The sequence below is a fragment of the Tasmannia lanceolata genome, unplaced genomic scaffold (assembly GCF_043159265.1).
Source record: "Tasmannia lanceolata isolate RefF3 unplaced genomic scaffold, GAP_Taslan_0.1 ptg000013l, whole genome shotgun sequence".
Classification (NCBI taxonomy): Eukaryota; Viridiplantae; Streptophyta; class Magnoliopsida; order Canellales; family Winteraceae; genus Tasmannia; species Tasmannia lanceolata.
In genome coordinates this window covers 24,565,668-24,585,434 of record NW_027518690.1, presented here as the reverse complement: position 1 = coordinate 24,585,434, position 19,767 = coordinate 24,565,668, and the positions used below count along the sequence as shown (strand labels likewise).

General features: G+C 40.1%; 1 protein-coding gene and 1 long non-coding RNA gene across 2 annotated transcripts in view; both read right to left on the bottom strand.

Moving 5' to 3' along the window:
- LOC143889966 (Tetratricopeptide repeat (TPR)-like superfamily protein) overlaps nucleotides 1–19,767 on the bottom strand; it is a 115,959-nt gene that overhangs the window by 55,754 nt on the left and 40,438 nt on the right. Inside the window, exons 5-7 of the mRNA XM_077394403.1 lie at nucleotides 19,346–19,436; nucleotides 9,815–9,920; nucleotides 9,659–9,729 (exon numbers count right to left, since the gene is read on the bottom strand). Of these exons, the coding sequence (XP_077250518.1) occupies nucleotides 9,659–9,729; nucleotides 9,815–9,920; nucleotides 19,346–19,436 (268 nt within the window). The remainder of the gene's footprint in view (nucleotides 1–9,658; nucleotides 9,730–9,814; nucleotides 9,921–19,345; nucleotides 19,437–19,767) is intronic.
- Nucleotides 13,201–15,487, bottom strand: LOC143889969 (uncharacterized). Its single transcript, XR_013255067.1, has 3 exons — nucleotides 15,353–15,487; nucleotides 14,164–14,246; nucleotides 13,201–13,404 (listed from the first exon to the last, which is right to left on the bottom strand). It is a non-coding gene; the product is annotated as an uncharacterized LOC143889969 (long non-coding RNA).

The window sequence follows — 19,767 nt, the reverse complement described above, 5'->3', positions numbered from 1 at the left end:
GATGAACAACCCCAATCTCCGGGTCTCCGGATTAGCCTCCTTACTTCGATTCCTTGACCCCCTTCGATGATATGGGGCAGAAACTCCTGGCAGGAGATCACGATGGTTTTGCTTACACCATCGACAGCAACGTCGCCATTTGAAGTTCCAGTAGGCACAAGCCAAGCAGAACCAATCCGCCTCCGACAGTTTGTCCCTCATTTCTTTTCTTCTGTCTCCAAGTAGGCAATTTGATCAAAGGCCTTCCAAACAAGCTTAGTGTTCACAAATTTCCATCTATTTTTATCATTGCAATAATAATGAAGTGATTCGGCCATGAACTGTGCTTAGATACTAATATTTGATTTTTTTTCTTTCATTTATTTGTATTTAGGACCTTTTATTTTAGTGTAATATTATTCTAAGGCCTAGATGTGGGGGATGTCCACATCATCAAGGGCCCACACCTCACAATCACCACACACATGTTTCATTCCTTATTTGGAAACTTTTATCTCTTGCTCTAGTAGCTTTCTTTTGTTTTAATTGGGGGTAATTATGACTTTTTATTATAACTTAGGTCGGGGTTAATTAGGTCTTTTGTTCTAAACTTAAGTTATATGGGTTGGTCTAAATGGAGGGCTCCCCAACTTTCGATAGAAGTCCTTATAAGGGGTGGGGGATTTGGAGTTTTGATCTTGCGGTTAGACGCACCTCATTAAATGTATTTTGGTCAGTGTAATATATATATATATATATATATATATATATATATATATATATATATATATATATATATATTCATGTGGAGAGGGCTTTAACTCTCTCACGCTTTCTATGCCTATCATTCTCTCATTTTCTCTCTCTTTCTCTTCCACCATGTAGTCATCTAACATGGAATAAAAGCTTCAAGGCAAGATCGAACCTCTTATCCTTGAAGAAACCTAACCCGAACCCATTCTCTTTAATCGCACCCCTCGCACCTCTTGCTGCCTCAACCCTAACCATAACCCACTCGCACCCCCTCTTCTCAATCGCGCCCCTTGCTGCCTCAACCCTCACCTAACCCACTCGCACCCCCTTTTCTCAATCGCACCTCTTGCTGCCTCAACGCCAACCCTACCCCTAACTTGCTTCTTCCAATCACACAATCCAACCATTTTTTTTGTTTTTCGCAGCATCCAACCCCATTTTAAACCCCACGATTTTGTCAAGTTCTTCTCAAATCAATCTCTAAATCTCCTTTTCTTCTCAAATCAATCCATAAATGCTATTTTCTTCCTGTTCTAAACTTGTTTCTTCTATTTTTCTTTTTACATCGTTAATTCCGGGACATTGGTTGGGGGTTCTACTCCCTTTCTTCTATGTTTTCGGGGCATCCTTGCCCCTTTATTTGTCTCGAAACCTCATCTTGGTGTCTTCAACAGTGATTTGTTGGTGGATTTGGTTGTATGTTTGTGTTGGACGATTTGTCAGTGGTAATGACTGTGTTGTTGGTTGTGGATGATTATTATTAGTGGCTTTATTGGTGATTATCCGTAGTGGATTTATTGGATATAAGTGCATGCCAACTGTTTGATGAAATGTCTGAGAGAATTTTGTTGTTGGCTTTGGTAGTGATCGGTTGTGCCTCGTTACTTGTGTTGTTGGTGATTTGTTTGTAGTCGGTATTGGTAATGACATCATCTGTTGGGTCTTCCTTTGGTGATCTCGTGGTGGATCTATTTTGATCCGTTGTTGGTGATTTGATTTTATGGTTTTAGTGGTTCGTTGGTGGTTCGTTGCTTCTACGCTTGGTTGTTAGTGGTGCTCGGTGGTTGGTGCTGGCGGTGGATTTGTTGATGATTGTTGATAGTGGTTGTTGGATATAGTTGGATATATGTAATAAGCCTGAGGGCATAGATGTAATTATGCTTCTCCATTATTAATAAATATATTAGTGAGGGGGAGATCATCTCTCTAACTCACTTTTCTTCTCTAATTCTTTCTCTCAACATGGTATCAGAGACCTAGGGTTTTTGATTCCTAGGGAAACCCCTTAGCCTCCATCTTCTCCATTCCTCAACCCTAACCCCTTTCCTCATCCTCCTCTTCATCTCTCCCTAACCCCTTCCTCATTCTCATCTTCATCTCTCCCAAGCCCTAAACCTAGCCCTAACCTTCCCCATATCCAAAACAGATTTCATCTTTTTGCTCGCCCTCAAACCCACTCGCGCCCCCTGAAAACCCAAACAGTCCGCGTTTTGCCCCCCCTGAAACACACTCGCGCCCCTCCTGAAAACCCAAACAGTCCGCGTTTTGCCCCCCCTCAAACCCACTCGCGCCCCCTGAAAACCCAAGCAGTCCGTGTTTTGCCCCCCCGTCAAACCCACTCACGCCCCCCCGACAACCCAAGCCGTGTTTGGATTTCTTTGCTAAAAGCCTTATTTCTTTCCCTCTTTCTTTGATGTGTTAGATTTCTCTCTTCTTACTTCGTTATCGGCATCTTCCTAGTCTCTATATGGGTCTCTCTATGCACTTGGTCTTTTCTTGTGCGCTTTTTCTATGACCTTCTCGGTGGATTAGTTAGTTCTTCTTCATCTTCTCTACGTCTCCCCGTTGGAACCCTGGTTGTGGTTTCTTTGTTTCTTGATCTTTGTGTCTAGATGGATCCTCCTGTCATCGTTGATCCATCTCTTGGCATGATCACTGAGACTCATGCTTCTACCACACCGTCGGTTCCTTCTTCATCGTCTCCCCCTTCCTTGGCACCTGTGGAGGGTTCATACCCACAGTTGAATATTGCCAGGTTTGATGGAAGTAACTATCTTCCTTGGAAAGTTTCAATTGAGACCTATCTCCTTGGGAGAGGTAAGGTCAGTTTTCTTCGTCAGGACCCCCCTCCACGTACGGACCCGTCCTTCACCCGTTGGGAAATGGAAGATGCCTTGATTCGTAGTCTTCTATGGCAGAGCATGACGCCTGCCATTTATCCACGATGATTCTCCTTCCCACTGCGAAGGAGATTTGGGATCATACCGCTGACACTTACTCTGGGGTTGAGAATCTCCGACGTATTTGCTCTACTTACTCCGAGTGGATGCGTCTTCATCATGGTGATCTGTCCCTGGCGACACATTATGGCCAGTTTTTGTCCTTATGTCAGCAACTTGACATCTACTTACCCCTCACGTCTGATATCAATGTTCTTCGCCGCCAGCGTGAGCAGATCCGGGTTGTTCACTATCTTGAGAGCTTAGGCCCTGAGTTTGCTTCCTTCCGTCAGCAGGTCCTTGGCTCAGGCACTATTCCCTCCTTACGGGAGACTTATTTACGAGCACAACAGTGTCTTGATGATCTATCTCCCAGCCTTCCGTCTGAGAGTGCAGCTCTAGTTTCTTCTGACAGTTCTGGTGGGTCTCGACCACCTAGAGGAGGTGGCTACTCTACTCGGGCTCGTGGCCGTGGCCGTGACGGTGTTGGTGTTGGCCGTGGTCGTCCTTATTATACTCATTGTCATAGGGATGGCCACCAGATTGAGACATGCTACACACTACATCCAGAGCTTCGCACAGGCCGGTCAACTCATCTCACTGTGCCCGGTCCGTCTGACAATGTGACCTCTTTGCCTGTCTCTATTTCTGCTGATGAACCTTTCACATTCACGAGATCAGATTATGAGGAGCTGTAGCGGTTCAGATAGAATGCCTCCCATCATACTGCTGGGTTTGCTCAGCCGGTAGCTCATCCACGACCTTACTTTCTAGCTCCGGGTCCTGGATTATTGACTCGGGAGCCTCCAATCACATTACTGGTAACTCTTCTCAGCTTGCTTCTTTTCATTCCATTCCGACAGGAACTCAGACCATTACTCTTGATGATGGGTCCACTTCTCCCATCACTGGTATTGGCACAATTTGTCCTTCACCTAATATTTCTTTATCATCTGTTTTATGTGTTCCAAAATCTCCTTTTAGCTTATTGTCTGTTAGCCAATTAACGAAAAATCTTCAGTGCTCCATCTCATTTTATCATCGTATTGTGTTTTTCAGGATCTTTCGACTGGGAAGACGATTGAATCGGGTCGTGAGGTGGATGGTCCCTACCGCCTTGACTGCAATCGTTCTCCTCCAGTCCTGCATACTTCCGTCGATGCCTTTCAGTGGCACCGGCGTCTTGGTCATCCGTCCCTTCAGCGCCTTCAGCAGTCGTCTTATGTTCCATCTTCTATTTCTCCATTCCGGTGCGAGTCATGTGAACTTGGGAAGCATCACCGGGTGTCCTTTCCTTTCCGAGTCCTCAGTCATGTCGATAGTCCTTTTAGTTTAGTTCATTCTGATGTATGGGGGCCTTTTAGGGTCGCGTCCAATAATGGTTTTAGGTATTTCGTTGTTTTTATTGATGATTATTCACGTATGACATGGATCTATTTGTTGAAAGACCGCTCCCAGGTCTTCAGTGCTTTTCAGAAATTTCATGTTGAAATAAATAACCAGTTTAATTGCAATATCAAATGTCTCCGTAGTGATAATGCTCGCGAATATTTCTCTTCTCTGCATGGTTTTGAGGATTATCTTACAGGTCATGGAATTATTCATCAATCTTCGTGTGCCTATACGTCGCAACAAAATGGTGTCACCGAAAGAAAATTGAGATACCTACTTGAAGTTACTCGCACGCTCTTGTTTCAAATGCGAGTCTCTAAATCTTTTTGGGGAGAGGCCGTGTTGACGTCATGTTTTCTTGCAAATCGTCTCCCATCTTCTGTCATTCGTGGTTCCTCTCATTTTCGTCTGTTGTATCCTCAACAGGAGCCGTTTTCTCTCCTCCCTCGCGTCTTTGGGTGTGTCTGTTTCGTTCACCTTCTTGGACCTAGTAGAGACAAACTTGATCCTCGGTCAGAGCGTTGTCTTTCTAGGTTATTCTAGAATTCAGAAAGGTTATCGCTGTTATAGTCCTCGTTTACGACGATGGTTTGTCTCCGCCGACGTAACATTCTTTGAATCAGAACCTTTTTTTGGGCCTTCGACTCCTCCTGCTCCTAGTTCCATCCCGGATGAGGTACCCTTGTTTCTTCCTTCGCTTGCTGACCCTGTCCAGGTACCACTCCAGCCTCCGCCACACTCAGAACCGGCACCCTATTCTTCAGTTCCAGTGGTTCGCCCACCCGTTACAAAAGAATATCAGCGACGGGTGCAGCAGACGAGGCCTCCACCTCCTTCTCATCCTCCATCGTCTGCTACAGTCGAGGTCCCACTCATGCCTACTGAGGTATCTTCTTTACCATCATCTGCTATTACTTTTTATTCTCCCATTGCTTCTCGTACTCGGTCTCATTCTACAGCCCATCCTATTTCTCAGTTTGTTTCTTATGATCGACTAACGCCTTCTTTTCAAGCCTTTGTTTCTTCCTTGTCCTCTGTCGAGTTACCCAAATCATTACAGGAGTTAGGAGGCTCTTGAACATCCTGGCTGGCGAGCTGCTATGGATCTGGAAATGGGGGCACTTCGATCCAACCAAACATGGGAACTTGTTTCTCTTCCAGCTGGGACTCGACCAGTTGGTTGTCGTTGGGTCTTCTCCATTAAGTATTTACCTGATGGCAAGGTTGAAAGCTCGTCTGGTTGCTAAGGGGTACACTCAGACCTTTGGGGTGGACTATCATGAGACTTTCTCCCCTGTAGCCAAGATTCTTCAGTTCGTGTCATCTTATCCATGGCAGCAGCTAATCATGGTTGGCCTCTGCATCAACTTGATGTGAAGAATGCCTTTCTGCATGGCGATCTACAAGAGGAGGTTTACATGGAGCGGCCTCCAGGGTATGCTGTCGCCTTAAGAAGTCCTTATATGGCTTGAAACAATCTCTAAGAGCATGGTTTGGTCGATTTAGTGAGGCCGTTATTCGCTTTGGTCTTAGACAGTATGCAGTAGACCATTCAGTATTCAGTCATAAATCCTCTGCAGGATGCATCCTTCTGATTGTGTATGTTGATGACATCATTATTACAGGAAACAACTCAGGAGGAATTCAAAGGTTGAAGAGTTTCTTACAGACAGAGTTTGCTACAAAAGATTTAGGTCGACTTAGATACTTTCTAGGGATAGAGGTGGCCTATTCTTCTCAAGGAATATCTCTGTCACAAAGAAAGTATGTGTTAGACCTACTAGAAGAAACAGGAAATCTTGGAGTAAAGCCTATATATGTGCCTATGGATCCTAGTGTGAAACTTATTCCAGAGGAAGGAGATCTGTTGGAAGACCCTGGCAGATATAGACGACTAGTTGGCAGGCTCATATATCTTACAGTTACTCGCCCAGATATCTCCTATACAGTTGGAGTAGTCAGTCAGTTCATGAGTACTCCTCGTACTTCTCACTGGAGCACCAGGGAAAGGACTATTGTTCAAGAAAAATGGACATGTCAGAATAGAAGGCTATTGTGATGCAGATTGGGCAGGATCTCCAGCAGATAGGAGATCAACCACTGGCTACTGTACATTTGTTGGGGCAATCTGATGTCTTGGAAAAGTAAAAAGCAAGAAGTTGTTTCGAAGTGAAGTGCTGAGGCAGAATATCGAGCTATGTCCTATACTAGTGGGGAGCTCCTTTGGTTACGTTCCCTCATGGCGGAGATTGGTTTTCCTTGTTCTTCTTCAGCGCAACTTTATTGTGATAATAAAGCTGCAATTTACATAGCCACCAATCCTGTTTTCCATGAGAGAACTAAGTATATAGAGGTGGATTGCCACTTTATTCGTCAGAAAATTTATAAAGGAGAGATACAGGTTTCTTTTACTCGATCTGTGGACCAGTTAGCTGACATATTTACGAAACCCTTGCCTAAGTCAAAGTTGAATGATATTTGTAGCAAGCTAGGAATGTACAATATCTACATTCCAGTTTGAGGGGGAGTGTTGGATATAGTTGGATATATGTAATAAGCCTGAGGGCATAGATGTAATTATGCTTCTCCATTATTAATAAATATATTAGTGAGGGGGAGATCATCTCTCTAACTCACTTTTCTTCTCTAATTCTTTCTCTCAACAGTGGTGTTGGTTCTTTGTGATTCTGGGGTGGTTAGGATTATTGTTAGTGATTGTTAGTGTTGGTATTGGTTGTGGATTTGTTGGTGATTGTTGGTGATTGTGGATTGGTTGATGCTTGTTGGTGATCATGGTATTGGTTCTTGGTGGTCGTTGGTTGGTTGCCATTTGTTCTGTCCTTGATTATTATTGGTTGTTTGGTGATGTTCTTTGCGACTTGGTGTTTTATGGCATTCCTATTGTTCGTGGATTGATATTGGGCTGATAGTTTTTCTTGTTTGATAATGTATTGGAGGTTGTTTGCTATTAGTTTTTCTTGGCATTATTCTTGTGGTTTCCAACTGTTGTTGTTATGGATTGTGGTCATGATTCAGGGGGGAGCTCATGGTCGTGGGTCTCGATATGGTACCCACTGTCGTATGGAGGGCCACAGTGTTGACTAAAGTTATGATTTACATCCAGAGATTCGCCCATACCGCTCTACTACCTCTTCTGTTGTCGCTTATGATGGTTCCCCCTTGCTCTTGTTGTACTTACTACATCGGCCGCTACAGACTCTAATGCTTGGCAATTGTGTTGAATATGAGGAGCTTGTCCGCCTACGTGATATAGGCAAGCAGCCCGCTGCCACATTTGCCTAGCCAGGTAGTTCGTCTTGTTTTGTTTCTGGATCTACTTCTGGATCAAGGCTCATTAATTCAAGAATATCTCATCACATGACTGGTAATTTTAACCTCATTTCCAGTCCGCCCCTTCTAGTGCCCCTCATTCTATTACATTAGCAGATGGAACTACATCACCTGACAATTCGTTGAGATTTGAAGCCAAATTCGTGAGACTCTTTGTGATCTAAAAGGACTTGGAGGTTTCTTGCAATTAAAGGTTCTCCGAGCTCTGGATTTTTATCTGTGTTTTTTACACCAGGTTAGTAGATCTACAACTCTCGGATTTAGAATTGGAAACGAATGGAAGGATCTGTTTTCTGTTGATCCATCACATAGCTTGATTTTAGCCACAAACAGAGCAAATACATATACTTACACCATTTTGAGAGGAATTCAGTGTAGCTATTGGAAATTCTGAATCTGATCTTGAATTCCAGAGCTGAAATGTCCAGATCCGGAAAAACTATTCTCACATACACCTTTATGAATTGAATGGAGGATTCAGCCTCAAGTTGCAAGAATCATTTTGCAATCTCATGGATCTGGAGTTCTGGATCAGTTGCTTGAATCAAAGTTTCCTAATTACTTGGCATAGAGCTCTAGATCTACAGATTTGTTTTCCTAGAATAGAAGTGCACCAAGTTCTGCCAACTTGTAGATTTTCTTCTTGCTGTATGTTGAGTTTTTCAAGAAATTCAACATGTATTTCTAAGACAATTGACATTTGGTAAGAGTTTGAATGTTTTTGGCCTAATTTCACTGAAGAAATTGAGAAATTGAGAAGGGACGCATTGAATGATTGTTAAGCTCAAATCAAAAATATAGATAAGTTTTTATAAAGCATTTGTTGCATGCTTATTGACTGATACAATCAAATTTAACTAGTGTTGGAAACTCAAAATGTTTTGTTGATTAGCTACAGCCATGAATGGGGTTCATTTGAGTTCGGTTGGGCATGACTAATGTCAATTACAAGCACCTTGCTGATGGCTGGAATTTATGCTCTTGACAAAATCGATGACTGAAATGTTGATGCATGCAAGTTGCTTGTGAAAATTCTCTTCAGAACACATGCTATTTCTCAAATATCTGAAGGGTGCGCCAGGAAAGGGATTATTATTCAAACGACATGGTCATACGCGAATTGAGGGGTTCTCAGATGCTGATTGGGCTGGATCTCCTGCTGATAGGAGATCGACTACCAGGTATTGTACCTTTGTGAGAGGTAACTTGTTTTCATGGAAAAGTAAAAAACAGGACGTCATTGCAAAATCAAGTGCAAAGGCAGAATACAGAGCGATGGTGCATACTACTACTGAGATTATTTGGTTGAGATCACTCCTATCTGAGATTGGCATTGTGTTTCCTTCGCCTTCACAATTATATTGTGACAATAGGGCAGCCATCTATATTGCAACAAATCCAGTGTTCCATGAGCGAACAAAGCATATCGAAGTCGACTGTCATTTCATTCGTCAGAGAATCCAGAAAGGGGAGATACGTGCTATATTTACTCGTTCTGCGGAACAGTTGGCTGATATGTTCACAAAACCATTGAATAAAGCAAAGCTTAGTGACATTTGTAACAAGCTAGGAATGTATAACTTATACATTCCAGCTTGATGGGGAGTGCTAGAATAAGCCTATGGGCATTCTTGTCATTGTACCTTTATTTTAGTATAGAAATTAATTAGTAAGGGGGAAACACCGTAACTCAGTTTCTCTTCTCTCTATTCTCTCTCAACATCTCCAAGGATCTCAAGCATTAGAATTCTTAATTATTTATTGAAATAATAAGTTGGAATAGGATTCGACATGAGGAGTACATTTCCAGTCTAATCTAATACCTTGGCTCCCAGTCTTCCTTATCTATAATGACCTAAGCATAGTTGGGCAATAGTGCAAATAAAAGATATACGATACCAATAGAATTAAGTCACAGGAGGAGAATACAACTCAAGAATTAGTAAGAATGTTTTGTTTCATACCTTACAGAGGGAAGAAAGTCTCCTAAAGCAAACACAAGACCAAAAACCACAACAGCCAACAGGACTCCCACCTACTTTACATTAAAGTTTCAATTAATGGACCCAGTACACATGAAGAGAAACTTAAAACACAGGTAACCAATTAGAAATCAATACCTTAGTTCCAATATCATTTTTGCTCTTCTTTGATTCAATCGGTGCATCATAATCAATTGCTTGATAAGGTTTGTTTACCTCTCTTTTTTTCTGTTCGACAGCAGACCTGAATGCAACAAAGGGTATAAATTCAAAACACAACTAAAAATAGTGCACGAAAAGCTATACATCTCATAAAATGAGCAACTACTATGGATGCCATCCAAATAAGTTTGGACGATAGTGGGCCACCGTACACCTGTCATAAATATCTTGGTTGTGACCATTGGTCTGATGGACCACCACGAGGCTACATAGTAGGTTCATATGCCATGTCAAGTGGAGATTGCATCCAGAAGATCAATGCATACAAAAATCAATGGTTAGGCTTGGAAAACCCCAGCGCTGAATCTTTTATTAGTCATCATTGACCGAGGAGATATGGTCTACTAATCACATTGAGACCAGTGGCAATGGGCATGACTCAAGGTATCCAACTAGATCAATGAACAAGATCAGTGTACATGTGGTGGTGCCCATTACCGACAATGTTTGTCCAAATTAATTTGGACGGAGCTCATCCTTTTAGCTTTTTCCATGAATAAACACCCAACATTTAAAGAAAAGAAACTAAATTTCAATCACAAACAAAAAGCAAAATAGTAATGTCAATCATCAAATGAGTTAGGCCACGTTTGGATACCCACAAGATTTAGATTTGGATTTCTCACATTTCCAGTTGAGATTTGGAACTGGATCAGATCCTTAGATTTCCAAATCAGCTTCAACCGTGAAAAAAAATTCCGATTTGCAAATCTGTTCTCCCTCCCTCCCTCCCTCCCCCACTCTCTCTCGTACAACATGAGCATGAGGATGATTGATGTATGTTGTATCCAAAACTCAAATCCAAATCCAAATACAAATACATGAGGTATCCAAACGTGGCCTTAAAGAATTGATACATATAAATATGTTATCTGACGATCTTGAGATTGATTGGTGGTAGGAAATAACGGTATCGTATCGCTCAGTATGTCATTCGGAGGCCGAAATGGTACGTATCGATTGTATCGGCAATATGCAAGTGAATTAGGTGATACGAATTATTATGATCATATAAACAAAGGATCCACAATGCCCCGACCGCATACTTGTGTTTTTACTCCTATTTTTAATGATTTATTGAAAATTAACTCGACTAAAAACTATGATTTGTTACTTTTAAATTGATTTATTAGATTTGTACATAGCTGGTAAGTATATCGGTTTCCTTTCTGTCTGCTTGTATGTCAAGTTTGTTGTTACTACATCAAGCATGTTGGATTGTAGGGTTTGATATTAGAGAGGCAGACAAAGGAGGGGAAGAGAACATGAAACAATGAGAGAAGAAGAGAGAATATATATACGTATACATACATTCTGTGCAATAGTAAGTGATATAACCAAAATACCCGTATACAATATAACATATTCTAACACACCCACTCAAGCTAGAGAGTATGTCATATAATCCAAGCTTGGAACAAATAAAGTCAACCTATCCCTGAATGACTTAGAAAACAAATCAACTAGTTGATTTCCAGTTTTCACAGAAGGCCTAGATACATCAATTATGACTTTCCCTCACACAGAATGATTGTGACTAACAACTACAGAGGTAATTGCACTCGAAATCCCAGATCCTGCAAAAAATGCTTCAACCAAATAAGCTCAAAAAGTGTGAGCCATAGCTCAACACTCAACTTTAGCACTAGAGTGAAGAGCGAGCAACAATACTCTGCTTCTAACTTTTCCATGTCACCGCATTACCACCTAGGAAAATGCAATAACCAATACTGGACCTTCGATTAGGAGATCCAGACCAATTAGCTTCTGTAAACCCTGAAATCTTTAGGTGCCTATTAGGTTTATAGTAGACCCATGCCCTGGGGATCCCTTGAGACATCGTAAAATCCATATTACAGCTATCCATTGAGGAGCTCTAGGAGAATCCAAAAACTGGCCCACGTCACTGCAAATGAGATATTCGGTCTAGTAATGGTCAATTAGTTCAACTTCCCTGCTAAATGACTATATCTACTTGGATCCTCAAGCAACTCTCTCTGGTCGACAGTAAGCATAGTACTTGGATCCATTGAAGTCTCAACAGAATTGACCCTAACAGACCTGTCTCTTCCAGCAAAGCTAAAACATATTGTCTTTGAGATAAAGTTTATCCCAATGTTAGATTAGGCAACTTTAATGCTAAGAAAATGCTAAAGCTTTCCAAACACTTTAATGTGAAAGCTATATTGAAGGAGCGTCTTCAATTCTTCAATAGATTTAGCATCACTGCCCGTGAAGACTGTCAGATATCATCCACCTGTACCACTAGAATAACTCTTTCTTTTTTCTTTTTTTGATAGGTAAGCTGGGATTTAACCTGAGACCTCAAGGTTGAGATAAGAAGCATAACCCATTGAGCTACAGGCCCAACCCTAACTAGAATACTCCTGTCGGACTATAAATCATGAAAAAACAAAGTAATCAGATTCACAACTCTTCATTCCAAATTCTATCACAGCACCACTAAGCATGCTAAGTTAGGCACAAACACAAAGAGACTGTTTAAGGCCATTGTTAACTTATGAACTTCTCCAAAAGCTTAAGCTGTTGGAGAAAGGCGTTATTTATCTTTTATACTTTAACAATCCGTCGCACGGGTGGCCCACTTGGCAAACACGTGGCACATGTGGTCCCACTTTGGGCCAACCATCGCATGTGGATTTTTGCTATCCGGGAGGTTTGACCTCGAGACCTTTGGCTCTGATACCATGTTAACTTACCAACTTCTCCAAAAGCCTAAGTTGTTGGAGAAAGGCGTTATTTATCTTTTATACTTTAACAGCCATAATAGCTTCGTCAACCTACACACGCCCAAATTCCTACTGAGCAACAAACTTAGGAGGTCGCTCCAAATACACCTCTTGCAAATTACTGTGCAAATGCCATTCTTTACATCAAGCTGGTACAAAGGTCAGTGGATATTAGTAGCAAGAGAAATAATATGTACAGATTTGGCTATTCTTGACGCTGTCCACCACTATTATTTTGGTGATACGTAGATTGAAAACTCCGCCTCGCTCTCCATCTCAAGTACTCAACAAGCAAAGTATTTGTGCTGATTGCAATCCCAAATCCAGTGAAAGAGGAAAGAAGGATCGAGAGAATAGCATTTACATTGGATGGTTGAAAGAGCAGAACTTCGGAGTTGTCACGCCCCCAACCCAGAAGCGTGGAAGCGAGGGCGCGAACAGCAACCGCGCGCCTATGGTTGACCCAAAGACATGCAAGGTCGATTTCAATTACAATGTCTAGCACAAGGAATTGATTAAATACCCACAGTTAATAAAAATAAAAATTTCATCAAATACTCTACTAGTTCCATTCCATAATAATTAAATAATCTCAAACAACGACATAGTTAATTCTTTCACATAGTTCAATACGAAATGAAATAAATTAAGGTTCTAATTCTTTAAATAACTAAATCTTTTATTTGAATCTCTATCTTCATACTAGTCTTCTACGTTCGACCGTCTCTCGCTGGAAATCCTAAGCCTCCTAATCATCTGAAAAATTTAATGTGAGGAATGAGATCACGCTCAGCAAGAGATTATATCCCTTACTTAGCCGAGACAAGTATGCCACAATAAAAACATTAGAAGAAAATCACTAAGTAAATCATGTCACAATTTAAGAAGAAATATGCAACCTCTCAAAAATCTACTAACCCAATAGTTCAATCACTTTGGAAACTATGCATATTTGATAACTAAAATAAGCAATTAAAGCATTGCGCTTTAAGATGAGAAGCAATTTAAGCATTGAAACAAATTAAACACATCTATTTGCATTTTGGAAAGCACTTGGAAACTACGGTCACTAGGACTACGATTTCACTAAGTCACCACTCTGTGGCGACCACAATTCACTTTCACTTTCACTTTAACTTGGAGTCACTACCATATGGTCACTAAAAACTGATCATGTGTCAGCGATTAACCCCCACTAACGGGATCTTATGTAGTTCAATTGAGAATTCATTAAAACAAAATGTTGAAGTAAACATTATTCGATGTACCCTACACTTTTAGAAATCAAATAACAATACAAGTAATCCCAATCAACATATTTTTTTCAATATTACATGCTTGTCTCTTATCATTTAAAACATGGAGGTACTATAATCTTAATAGAATTTCTATTTGGAAACATTTTTCAATTATCATAAAGACATAGAGATTTTAAATGATTTTTATAAAGAATCATTTAAATAATTCTTGGAGTAGTTTAGAGAAAATAACTAAGTAAGAGGTATAACCACTTACCTTCTTCGATGCCATAACAAAGTCCAAATACTTCTTTTACGAAAGTTCTCTTTCCAATCCCTCGAAGATCATAATTGAATACCCTATCAAATAAGGTTTCCATCATTAAAATATACTTAAAATGGTAAATTATGGGTACAAGAGAGTGTGTTGGCAGTACTAAATCAGATTAGGTCGACCCATCCCCTCTTGGGTCAACTGACCGTCAATTCTAGGCCTAAAATCCTAAATCCAAATCCCACAAAAATAAAACACCAATTTACTAAGCTATGTCCGTAATTTCCAATTTAAGTTAGCTCTATTAGATATGTAAGGTTATTGTATAAAACAAAATATTTATAGAGTTAATAAGTGAAATGTAATACACTCCAATAAAGGTACTGTATAGAAGAAATTTTAACAAAGTTATTGTATAAGAAATAATTTTGACATTTTTTTTCTTTTAAAGAAATAATTTTGACAAGTTCTACTTGTAAAATGAAATTTTCATAAAGTGTAACAAGAAACCGTAAGTAAAAACGTAATTTTCATAAAGGCTACCCGGGAACTGTAATTTTTTATAAAGTTTGTAATCTGAAAAATAATACTCATAAGGTTTTCACGTAAAAGTAACTTCTCAAAAGTTCTTAATAATTACGGTGCCATTCTGCAAAAGTTTCACCTATTTACAGTACCGCCATGTTTCTTTGTAAAAAGCAATTTGACTAAACTTTCATATAATTACCACCATTGCCATGGTGCTGTAGAGAAAATTAGTTTGACAAAATTACGGCTAGTGCCATTGTCTTGTAGAAAAGTAACTTGACAATAGTTTTATAAAATTTTGGTACTGCCATGGTTCACATTTAAAAGTAGATTTACAAGAGTTTGACATATTTACCATTACTACCATTCATCTCCTTCAACAACAGTTGCCACAAAAACCCACTTTGAAAATGGGTTTGGGTTTACAATAAAGTTTCTTTATAGTGCAATTGTGACCCACGGCCATGGCTTGGCTCACCGGCGGCCAATATCTCATCATGCCGATAAGCCGACAATGGACAACGATCCGGCCGTTCGACAGAGTGGCGATGGCGGCGATGGGACCAAAAGATAAATTAAGAAAAACCCTACAATTAACATATGTGATTTACCATAAATTAGTTTTAAAGTATAAAAAAATAATAAACTAAGAAGAAGAAAATACCTTAAACAATTTTCCAAAAGCAAGTTCCCCTTTCCTTTCTTTCCCTTACGTTTTTGTTTTTTCTATGTTATCTATTTAAAAAGGGCTAGTGGTCTTGTATTGTATTTAGGTTAGGACTCTTTCTTTCCCCTTTTTGATATGTCTCATGTGGGATAATGTTTATCTCTTATTCCATTGCTATCTCATCTCAACCGAATGCGGTTGGAGAGTCCAATCAATTTAGAATGCTATTTTGCTTTAGTTTGCCATGTCATCACCCAACTTAAAATAGAAATTTCATCCCCATTGTTATACGTCCTTTTCTTGCTTTCCAAAATACAAACCCCTTTTTGATAACTACACCCTTTTCATATAAACACTCCTTTTAAGAACTTAAATATTAGTAATGACACCCCTTTTTCAAGAACTAACTATAGCATAGATATTGATAACGACACTCGATTTCAAAGAACCAACATAACATCACTATTGGTAATGACACTCCATTCAAAGAATTAAAAATAACAAGTGTGTGTGTGTGTGTGTGAGAGAGAGAGAGAGAGAGAGAATGGGTTCGGGTGTTACAGGAATAAAAGGAGAATGGTCGGTGCCAGAGTTAGAAAAGGCCGGTGCCGGGAAAATGTCGATGGTGCCGGAGTTAGAAAAGGAGAATGGTCGGTGGATTGGCAGTGTTGTAGTTGTTCCTATCACAATTTTAGATGGAGGAAAAAGTGTAGAATAAGTTCGCAGGGTAAACTAGCTCTATCTCCTCTCCATCATCAATCCGGAGTAAGGAAATCATTCAACAATGGGTTTTCCTCGAAAACAAAGAATGATCTTGATGGTTGGTTGTGCTCTCCTTGCAAATATGTTAACTTTATACGGCGGGAAAAATGTCGATGGTGCCATCCGTATGAACACCCATCTAAATGGGTTGTCCGTGACAGTTTCAAGTCGGATCCGTCGGAGAAAGTGGAGGCGGATAATCGATGGCCTGATTCGGGTAAAGTTTCTTTTCTTAAGGGTAGTGGGAGCCCGTCCTTTTCCATTTCAAGCAAGGAAGTGCTTACTCGCATGGATTCCCTAAAAGCTTGTTTAGTTGGAAAAACGAATGGCAATTTCCGATCCCTGAGGGCCCTTTGGTCCTGGGCACAAAAAGAATGGGACTCTCCCTCCCTGCTTTGCCCTAGTACTCTTGCGGAGGATTCAGTTATTTTTATGTTTGAATCTAAATCCCAGGTATTTAAAATCCTAGACATGGGACCTAAAGCCCTTGGAAATCAATTAATTTCTCTCCTACCATGGAATAAGGATTTTATTCAAGGGGAGGAAACCCTCTGGGTCAATTTTTATGGTATTCATTTACATGTTTGGGTTGTCTCAACAGTGGAAGCCCTAGGAAGCTTATTTGGAAAAGTTCTGGAAACCAAAATGGAAGGTAATAATATTCACTGTATGAGCTTTGTATCAACTAAAATTTTGGCCCCCTGGTAGCATTTCAATGGTTCCTGTGTCAATATTAGAGTTCTTGATAAGGTTTATGCAATTGGGGTTGATATTAGAGACATCCATATACTAAAAATGGCGATTTACAACCCATTAGTTCTTCGGGTTTTTCTGTTCCGTATGCCTTTCTGCCGGGAGGGGATTCACCGCCAATTGGGGTGTCCGTGCCGCTTATGGGTAAGCTTCCTGTTGATTCAAATTTCAAATTTACAGGTAGCGTCTACAAGGGCTCTGAAAAAATCCAGGTGGATCCCGTACTGACAAGCCTGGGTTAGAGGAGCAAGAGCTTTGATTATGTTGCCCCTAGGAAAAAAGTTGCTTGGACGGATTTTTCCGAAAAAGGTCATCTTGATAGGACCCTCAGAACCTCTGCTTGTCCTTTATCTAAGGCCGGCATTTCCACTCCTAGACGCAAAAGAGATTTTTTGGCACATATTCCAAGTCGGATGGTCTTCTATTAAAAATTAGGAAATTGATTAATTTTCGAGATGGGAGAAGGTATGATGGCACAAAGGAGGTGACTAATCGGCTCGGGTCCCACAGGAGTACTATGATGCACCTGCTGAACGTTGTTTTGGAATTGATTCCGGGCCCTAGGAGGGGTGGGGTGCTCAAGATCTTAAAGTCGTTGGCCAAAAGAAAGGGGATTTGATTGGTCTGGTGGCTCGTCCACGTGGGCCAGGGAGATGTGTTCTTTTGGAAATCTAATTGGCAGTCTCGAAGTTCTAGACCTGTAGAAATATTACTTGGGAAGATGTTTTGGTTTTTTTGGGAAGGGATGGCTTGCTTGAATATAGCAAATAGCGGTAATAAGCATTAATTCCTTATATCTCTGGAAACCTGGGGATAGCGGTAGCTAAACTCTCAAGATCCTTGTAGAAATGGATCATTTAGACCCCAGGAATCTTCTTGCACTGGAAGTTGAAAGCGGAACCTCTTCATGGAAATTATGGTGTTGAACACGATTCTTCAAAAGATAAGAGGAATGGCATATGTTGATGAATTAGCAGTAGCTAATGGCTTCAACGCTAGGCCAGGAAATCGGCCAGATCGACCTGAGGATAGGTTGAATCGGAATAGAGTATGGCTTGCCTCTAGGGAGTTGGCAATTTCTGTTTTGGAAGGTGAAATCGCATCTCGATGTTCCCTTGGATTCATGGGCAAGCCTTTGGGAGCCGAAGGTTAGTGCTTGCCAATTTCCCTTCTCCAAAGCTTCCTTGATGAGCTTGGAAAATGTTCGTATTAACTATTGAGGGTAACAAGAGATAGTTCGTGCTAGGGCGATGATGTTGCAGACATGGATCTTCGATGTAATTTATCTATGTGAGAATGCTTGCAAGTTACTGCTTAATGGATGATGAGACTAAAAGTTAACATGGAGAGAACATGTTCTCTAAGACGTCCCTGTTTAATCTTCTTGGATTCATCGGCTGAGGAGGGGTATATGAGGGTTTAGGAGTCTTTGGTAAGGCTGGGGGTGGAGGTGGTTATTCGTGGCTTGATTTTGAAGAATTATCGGACCTTTTTGCTCAGGGATTTAATCTTGCTCTTTATCTGTTGACTCTATGTAATGTTTGTAGGGACTTCTAGTTCCCACTGTAATTTTCATAGATTCAATAAAACTGTCATCTTTCAAAAAAAAAAATAATAATAATAATATGCACAGATGCAATGTTAACTCTCGGGCAGCTTTGAGTACAAGGAAATCGCAACATGTTCTGACAAATATTGTTGAGAGGACCTTTTTCTAGTCCTAAATTTGTCTGTTACCAAAATCTGACAACCAACGGGGAAGACCTTGTGACCTCTTCCACTAAGAGAGGTTCCCTTAATTAATCGGCCACCTAGAGCTCTGGCCCCTACACATTTCATGAATATAAGGAAAAGACGTGCAACAAGATCCAAGCATAAAATTCAAGGACTAGTTTTAAGTTTACTGTTCTATTTATGTTTTAAGTTGATGTGATTTTTTTTTTTGTTATTCCTAGCATATGTTGTAAAAAACTGCATTATTGAATTGTGTTTTGATGTAAGCTGGTACGTTCCCAATTCTTTTTCCAATTAATAAAATCTCAGGTGCTGCCCAGGTCCCAAGATAAATTCTGGATTAAAAATGGATAATTTACCATTAAAAAACTTATTAACATTGCTCTAGGTATATGAAACAAACAGGTTCCTGTTAGCATAATCAAAGGTGTACTCAAATACGATAAATCATGCAAGTTTGTAAGCCCTGACAGCTATGCAGAACCATGATATTTGAAACAACAAAGGTGTCCAAGAAAAAGCACATTGGTATAAACTCTGTTGCTTCGAAACAATGAGCCTACAAGTAATTATTCACATGACATGAAATAAATATTCAAAGAGATATTACGGGTCAAAAAAAAAAAAATTCAAAGAGATATTCATACAGAATTGCATACTATATTCCTAAATCATAATATTGAGCATGCGTATGTACTTTGAGGAACAGAAACATACAAGAGAATGGTATTACATTCATACCTTCGAACCGTTTCCAGCCGCTCCTCAAATTGGCGGTCAAAGACAACATTGCTAGAATTTTTATCCAAACCACTAGCTAATAGAGGCCCCTCTACAAGAAGAAGGTGATTTTTTTAAGAACAGATATGCAAGAGGTAGTTTTGCATTCAAGAATGACAATTTAAAAGGTCAACGAAAAAAAATAAAAAATTGTTTTTGGTCAAATTCTAGTGAATTCAATTGCCTGCGACATACAAAACTAATTAACTAGAAAAGCATGCTGCTATTGTTAATAGAAAACCACTCAGATTATAACTCCTAAAATTGTAAGGTCCAGGGTCCAGAACTGAATGCGAGCAGAAGATCCAAACCACTGTTTTGAAGATGCATGCATATTCAACCAATCACAAAGTAACTGAACTAGAGTTATAAAACATCTGAGA